An 8,018-nucleotide genomic window follows, 5' to 3' on the forward strand; every position below is an offset into this window, starting at 1 on the left:
GCACCCAGCACCCAGATAACGTCATTGTGTTCTCAGGGATTTCAACATTTATGAGACTAAATTAATGCACTATGATGACAGCAAAGTCTAACAGTATAAGAACATCAGCTGTGCCATGGTTTTGGAATCCTCCGTTCATAGTCAAACCTAGGATGCGATGAAGACCTTTTCACTAAGTTATGGGTATTACTGCTTTTTGTTTACTTTATTGAACCAAAGAAGATAATAGGACAGTAAATGACGGTACCAGAAATGTGTAATTTGGAAAAAAAAATGAACATTACCTATTTAAATGTTTACATGCAGCAAAGGTTTGAACTAGGTGAAATATTACTGAGGCTGCCAAAGGATAGCAGAAATGTCTATGACACAGATGTACTGTATTTTGTCAAATATAATGTGAGAATAGACTGAACAATAATTGGCCGAGAAGCATTTACCCCAGCAATAGTCATTGCAGAAACACTCATATAATAATAATGGTCAAGGCACACTTACACCTGTAGCAATTTCCACTTGTAAAGAAGGATCTTATTTATTTTATTTGTCTTCTGCTCGGCATACAAATTTCCTCTCCATACAGACCAAAGACAACTATATGACAACCATTCGTCGAGTTGCAGTTCTGCCTGGTTTGTTCTTGATTTATCACTTATGATTTTTTAATTCTGTCTGCTGAAGTATTCCACATCAAACCAACGACAACATGCTGCCAAAAAAACTCAGTCAACATACACTTCACTTCATCTTACTTAATGTGACAGAGGCTCACATTGGCTTGCTCTGCCTTCTAAAGGAATATATGGATCGCGCTAGTCAAGGGCCATGCTGGTCGACTAATCCAAACATATGGAACAGTCGACAAGTTTGTGAATTTGGTGGGATTGTCGGGAAGAGCAGGGCCTGTAAACTGAAATCCAATCGGTATTCTCTTCCTGATCTTGAGCAAGAATCTGTAACCCCTCAGCCCAGGTGGATGCTCCCTCCAAATAATCAGTGCTAATGTCTCCCAGGGCGATAGGCAGGTGCAGAACCTACAATAGAAAGGTCTCCTCCTTTGGCCTCCAACCATCTCGGAAGTGCAGCAGCTTGATGATGTGCATGCGGCTCATGCCCAGTGAGTCCCTCATCATGCCAGTGTCCAGCATGTACAGGAAGTCCCCGTCGATCTGCTCTCTCTTGAAGGCCTCATTGTACTGATGGAGGTTGAGCATCAGAAGGCAGTCACAAACTTCCGTCACACTCAGCCCGTGCAGATCTGTTGGAACCTCACCCAGGCTGCTGTAGGAGGCGGGTAGAGCAACAGAGCTGCTCAGTCTCTTGAGGGGGATTGTTTTTTCTTCCATGGGACGGAGTTGGACACTGGGCTTAGGAGGGATTGGGGGAGGCTTCTGTTCTGTAGTGCTAGGAGTTGGGGCAAGAGTCCTCAGGTCTTCGTAGAGAGTGAGGTCCCTGCTATCCTGCTGTAATTTCATGTAGATGGGTTCCATCTCAGTGTACTCATTGCCATGCTCACTCAGTGCCCTCTTGTCCAGAAGGGTGATATCTATGGGAAGGCGAGTGACAGATTGGTATGCAATATTTATAGTTTAAAGAAAGAAAACAATGCAATACAGCAATTTGCAGTCATACTCTTCCAGTCAGTAATTCCACTAGAACCCAATATTCTGTACAGGTTGACATTTTTTTGAGTTGTGCAATCCTCTTCATCTCCCTACAATACCACGGTGCCCAAAAAACTGAAGATGAAAGAACAAACCTTGTGTTTGCAGGGTACATAGAAAAAGGGTAACAGTGACTAACCTAAAATCATCATACTCCAGGTGTAGCACAGGAATTTAGTAATTGTTTAATTGACCGTTGTGTTTTTGGATCCACTGTTAATAGTCCAGCAGTGAAAGGCAGTGTGTAGGCCATGAAGGCTGTAGGAGTGTGTATGTGTGTGGGTGGGGGTCCTGTACCTTGGAAGATAAAGTGGTCCATGTGGCCCAACTTTGTGACCAACTGGCTAAGGGTGTTGCAGATTGTTTCCCACTGCTCCTGACTCTGCTCTTCCAGCCCTTCAGCCAGGGCCAGATGTACCTCCTTCATGTACATAGGCATCACCAGTGGCGTACGCACCATTGGAGTCCCTGCGCAGAAAACACAGACATACCGCTGCATGCAAGGACAAGCACCCCAGAAGCCTTCAAGAGACTACAGCACAGAATTAAGTGAATTGAGCAATTGTAAGTGATTGTAATGTTTTGCTTGCTGTATCCCTTCAATGAAAACATTTCTGATAAGACCATTTTTGACTTTTATAATAATATAAGTCTTTCATAAGTACATTTTTCCAAACAGAGAATGTTGCTCTCCTGTGCATAAACAGGGAGGCCGAGAACAAAGAGCCCATGTTTGGGAGTGTGTGGGGATGTGAGACTGACCTTTGTTGCTGAGGCAGTACCCCAGTAAAAACTCCTCCTGGTAGGTGTTTGTAATGGTCAGTTGCTGTAGGTTCTGTGTAGGGATCAGACAAGAGCCACTGTCCAGCAGGGTCAGGGGTTTTGTGGGCTGGACACTGACAGGTAAGGAATAAATCTCCAAGATAGACTGCAGGGTGAAGGGACCCTCTGAACCAGAAACAACAATTTAGTAACTGTTGAAGTCAGGCCAGGTCATAAGAGTATGTATACCTGACTGAACTGTTCCCTCAAAATACCTAGATGTTGAAACTGTATCATGGAAGTACATAGTGAGATTAATCAATCAGATGGCTACCTATAAATCCCAAGGAAATCTAGATATGAGTTGATTTGGCATTAGCATTTTGGCCATTTTCTAAATTGATTTTAAACAGCTCCTCACTTAGGTATAGGACAATAGCTAGGACAATTAACAAAACCTCAAATGCTAGTTCATGTTAACAGATAAGTTAATTTAGGAAACGTTTGCTCAAATAACTTGGCATTTGGCAGAGAAAACAGATAACAAATCAGAAGTGTGTGAAGAGTTGAAAATTAGTTAGCTGCAGACTACCTTGGTTTTGCTGGCAAATTTAGCTAAACATCTGTCTGGGATCAATTTAGACTAGCCTTGCTGGAGCCATTGTGTACAGACTCACCTGGTTTGTTCCCCTTACTGAAGACATGGAAAGCCACAGTGCTGATCTTGGTTGGCAATGACAGGACCCTCCCATATTTAGTCTCTACTACCGCTCTCTTCTGGGATTGAAGACTATGGATATGTATGAGCTGTAACGGAGTCAACAGAAAACAAATACAACCCTACAGTCACTTACCTCACCAAGGTACAGTTTACATAACAAATAAACAACACTTGATTTTCAGCTCCACAGGTCTTCAACAAACAAGTAAATAATACATCTTCCTCTTGCATGAACTCCAAAAGCAGAACATTCCTACATCCAGATCTCAGTTCCAACCACTAGACCACACTGTCTCCTTGACCTCTCACTCATCCTCACAGCTCCACCGCTATGTCATACATAAACTGATTTGAAATTCCACTTACAGTGCTGTTGCTGACACTGTCCAGCTCTTGTTCCCCCAAGAAGCCCTGTGTCACCTTAATGATTTTGGGGAAAGAATCCTTGAATTTGTGTACAAATTCTTTCAGTGTGTATTCAGTGTCACTCCAGCGGATTTTGGACACATCCATGCCTGCCGAGAAGATATAGTCAGTACCTGTGGAGAAGCAGGAACTACATCGAACATCTATGAGGAAGTACTAAGCGTAAAAAACACATTTAAACTTTACCCTGGTAGGCAAATACAAATTAGAAGTTAAATATTGACAGTCCAGTAACTAATCAAAAGGCAAATATCTGTACACAATCACTCCAAAACAAATATAAACCTCAGTGCAAGATTACATTACAAAAGTATAGTACAGATTACTGTGTTATCGCACGCAAGTAACTGCTAAAGACCTAGAAAAAAAAAAGCACTCTTTCTTTTACAAAGCTTTGGATTATTTTACATTAATTTTAACTCTTCGTGAATGGTGTTAGGCTGCTGGGAGTTTCTTGGATTTCTCTAAATAGTACTCAGAATTCCTCAGCTTACTTCTAAATACCAGTCAAAGAATAAAGAAAAGTAAAAGCAGAGCAGTTGGCAGCAGGCTTGAGCTGTATTTTTCAATTTTTACCCGAATAAGTCTACATTCTGAAGAAGCCTGGCTATCAGATGTATAAATGGTTACAGTTAGAAGAGAGCAGGATTCTGTGTTGTTTGAATTGTGTGTAAGTACAGAATACTATATTCAGTCTGTCTCTGTTACCTAAACAGCTTCAGATGGAAATTGTAGCAGTGAGAGGTAGTGGGAGGGAGCATTAGCATTGGGTCACTTCAGGCAGAACAAATCTGCTTGTAAATATTAACTTTGTAATTTTAATATCTAGTTTCTTTAACTTTATAATGACATGTGGAAGGCAATGAATAACTTGAATACGTGATATTGTTTTTCATTAAAAAGCAATTGGCAAGAAGCTGTGGCTTGTTGAATAATGCAACTGTGGAGCATTTAACATAAACAAGCAAACAGACACACTCATAAAATAAGTGCATAAATCGACAAACTGAAATAATGAACTGCTGATACCAGCAGGAGCCGACCAGTGCAAATTGTGTTCATACCAAGACACAAAACATTTTAAAGAATGCTTCCTATGTAGGTTAAATGTTTTTTGTGTTGAATTGAGGTGTGCACTGTTTAGTATTGCACTTTTGTTTGCTGCTTTTTTCCATTACTCATGTTCTGTATTACCCTGGCATTTAAAAGGTTAAACACTGACTGTCTGATGAGACTTTGGGAGGTCTACCTATTAGTGATATCCATCTAGGAATTGTTAATATCCAAACTTTAAGAAACCCAGAAACAAAAGCAATCTGACAAGCAAGCTAGATTACACTGGAAAAATACCATACTCAGTTAGGTGTCTATTTTCAGCCACCAGATTGTCAGAGGTACAGCAAGCAAAGAGGGTCTTAAGATTTTAATAAATTCAAAACAGAACGAGCTCATTTGATTCTGACTCATATTTATAAAAAAAAGCAAAGAAAAAAGTGGGCACAAAATAAATGAAAAGTTAAAAATAGAAAGCCAGCGCATAATAATAATGCACTGCTGTAGAGTCATATTAATTATCAGCCGGTGCTGTAATCAGAATCCAAATTAATGAAAACATAGGGACTGAGACACTGAGTAAATGAAGGCATTGTGATCGTGATTTTTATTGCAGCAAAGGTAAGTTATACCTTTTATATGTTAACCAATCTGTTTCGGGTGTATCTGTGTGAAAATTCATGACTGCACTGGGTTTGAACCAGAGTGTTAGTATGTGTGTGTGTCAGGTGGATAAAGGACTTGTGCTTTTCACACAGGGCATATAAAATGTGGTCACTCTCACAGGAGTGGAAAACACAGAAGAATGTGCAGCCTGTGCCTTTGCCCCTTCACTCTCCCCAAACTCCTATTTTTAAGTTTCTCAAACATCCAGATCTCCATCCTCACAGCACGCAACCCTGCATATGGATCCTCAGAGAATGTGGAAGAGTTCAGAGTCCTGCTGTCTGGGTGTGTGTAATTACAGCCAGGGCCTCTATGATCCGTCCTCCCCCTGCGATGACTAAAACCCCAGAGCCATACCCCCCCCAAGTCTCTCTGTGGGCCCTGCATACAGTCCTCCCTGACATTTTAATTACAGCTCCACCCCGGTGCACAGCTTCTCGGCACAATGCAACCTCACAAACAAAATATATTTAAAACAAACAAACAAAAAAGAAAAGAAAAAATGAGCAGGGGAAAAAATAAAGACCAATAATGCTTCCTTTCCTCGTCACGATCTATATATGGATTCCGTGTATCTGAATGCTGGTATTAAGTTGCTCATAACATTCAGACACTCAGTCACGCAGTCCGCTGTAAAAGTACAGCAACTGGGAAGCCACACGTGTTTTAGTCTCAACAAGATGAAAAGGCAAAAAAGTTCATCTGTGGTTACTTTAGCTCTCCGGTGGTATTATGCTGTAATGGGAACATTCATTGACTTTTAGGAGAAGTCTTTCAAGCTTGTTTTTTGTTTGTTTGTTTATTCCCAAAAGCAAAGGGGGAGGAAGGGAAAACAATCTGTTTGCACACAACAGCTCCTCTTCCCATCCTTGGTTGCATAAGCACATGAAGACACACTTAAGGAGGCATGTACACCTATCATTGCCAATTCTACTTGCTGTACAGCTTTTGAAATGATGTTTCATTACCATCCCTGAATTCCTGCTTGTCAGAGTGTTATTTTCTGAGGCTGGCAGATGACATATCTTAATGAACATATGCTACATGGTGAGTAAGAGAAAAGATAGTGTAGCCTGACAAAATGGAGACTTACCTAAGTCAATGGCAGCTTTGTGAAACTCAAATGACACACGCAAATGCCATTATTTGAATGAATAACAGACTTTCATTCTCTTTATTTTTTGTACGGTCATACATGACTGAAGAGCCTCCAACAATTGGCCTTTAAATAAACCATACTTAAAACACAATCTGCATAATCACGTAGGCACTAAGGGCTGTGAAATATAATTATTTCCCTGAGATTTGTGTTTCAATTTTTACTTTCTTTTTACTTTTTTTTCAGTTGTTCTTGCGGTAATGCATGCATGACAATTACCAGGACTCTGCTGTTTTGCGTATGTGCTTGCCCGCTTTTGCTGCCTGCTGGTAAAAATGAAAACAACATTTAAATATCAGAAGAAAGAGGAATTTAATCAAACACCCACGCACAATCAATATCAACACCAAGGCCTGTCAGCAAAAGTAATTGGGCCCGCCATGAAAGGCTACATACGGTGGGAAGAAGGAGGGGGGGGCAAGAGAGGGTCTATGGAAGCGAGTTTCTTTGAGCAGACAGGCTCTGGGGGCTGGGGCTTAGTGGGGTGGGGGGGGTGATAAATAACAGTAAAATAAATAAAGTAAGGTTGCTCTCCCACACAGTAATATTATCTTTCTATTGGGGATTTACTTCAAAGTCAGACAGCCACACATACATGCACACATACACACCCTGCACCGTCCTTCACCCCCCCGGCCTCTCTCCATCTCCATCCTTCCGTTTGTTTTCCTTCGCCTTACAAAAAACAAAATACCAACTTCAAAAAAGCATCTAAATTTAGAAAAGTTACTGAGCACATTGCATGGAGGCATGCAAATCCCTTGTATAATTTCTGCCCAGAGAAAAGCCAGGTTTCTCTTTTACATTCTCACTTTAGGTCATTTGCCTGAATTTCTCCCCCAGTTGTGCATCTCCTTCAATGAGACATGATCTTGTGATGCAGACAGCAAGGAGACAGCCAGCATACTTATATCAAAGATACACTCTGGGGAAGGGATAAAGGGATAACTGAAGCCTAAGGAGAATTGTGAATCACAATAGTCTGTTGCAAAGAGTGCCTTAAACCACTAGACAAATGGCAGCATCTCATTTTATTGTAGGTTTGATTTTGCTTGAGACTCTTCTTGAGTTCCTGTGTTCTTTTGCTTCTTTACCTGTCATTTAAGCAGTAGATCCCACTGAGATTAAGAACTGAAATGAGCCAAGGTGGTGAAGCTGAAGAAGGAGAGACAACCTCTAAAGCAAGACACTCACCTTATCTGTCAGACAGATGTAAATTGTAGCCCACAACAGCTCTCATTAGCCCTTCAAAAAACTCTCCCAGGGTTCCCAGTACCAACAGTTCTTTCGTTTAACAGTCAAATGGGTTTGTGACAAGAAATGTCTCTCAGCTATTCAGCACAATTTGAGTACAGGGAAATGGGGCAGTAGTTGTTTTCTAGACATAATGAAGGACTCTTCAGATAAATAATGGAAGGAATGTGTAGGTGGTCATGTTAACTGACTTCATGACTCTGTCAATCTATACTGGTAGCCTCTTGCTCCTTTTCAGGAATAAAGGGTCTCATTGATTTGTCATTTCTTGTTCATGTAACACTGTCCTGAGAGAGGACTCTGCTGAGTAGTG

The 8,018-nt window shown here is 41.0% G+C and overlaps 1 protein-coding gene across 1 annotated transcript; it reads right to left on the reverse strand.

Annotated features, from left to right (window-relative positions):
* Window positions 1-505: 505 nt before the first annotated feature.
* LOC136748101 (uncharacterized) lies at window positions 506-4,223 on the reverse strand. The gene is made up of 6 exons (XM_066701570.1): window positions 4,150-4,223; window positions 3,514-3,662; window positions 3,104-3,233; window positions 2,427-2,612; window positions 1,962-2,132; window positions 506-1,546 (listed from the first exon to the last, which is right to left on the reverse strand). Exons 2-6 carry the CDS (start codon window positions 3,658-3,660, stop codon window positions 1,035-1,037), a joined length of 1,146 nt encoding a protein of 381 aa, XP_066557667.1. The 5' UTR covers window positions 3,661-3,662; window positions 4,150-4,223; the 3' UTR covers window positions 506-1,034.
* Between the last annotated feature and the right edge of the window lie 3,795 nt (window positions 4,224-8,018).

The sequence above is a fragment of the Amia ocellicauda genome, chromosome 4 (assembly GCF_036373705.1).
Source record: "Amia ocellicauda isolate fAmiCal2 chromosome 4, fAmiCal2.hap1, whole genome shotgun sequence".
Classification (NCBI taxonomy): Eukaryota; Metazoa; Chordata; class Actinopteri; order Amiiformes; family Amiidae; genus Amia; species Amia ocellicauda.

What these genes read in the sequence shown, in the direction of transcription:
- LOC136748101 (XM_066701570.1), bottom strand. Translation starts at nt 3,660, where the DNA reads ATGGATGTGTCCAAAATCCGCTGGAGTGACACTGAATACACACTGAAA. An exon ending in ACAGTGTCAGCAACAGCACT is followed by an intron (nt 3,234 to 3,513) that starts GTAAGTGGAATT and finishes ACTCCGTTACAG; the next exon opens with CTCATACATATCCATAGTCT. An exon ending in CAGTAAGGGGAACAAACCAG is followed by an intron (nt 2,613 to 3,103) that starts GTGAGTCTGTAC and finishes TTTCTGGTTCAG; the next exon opens with AGGGTCCCTTCACCCTGCAG.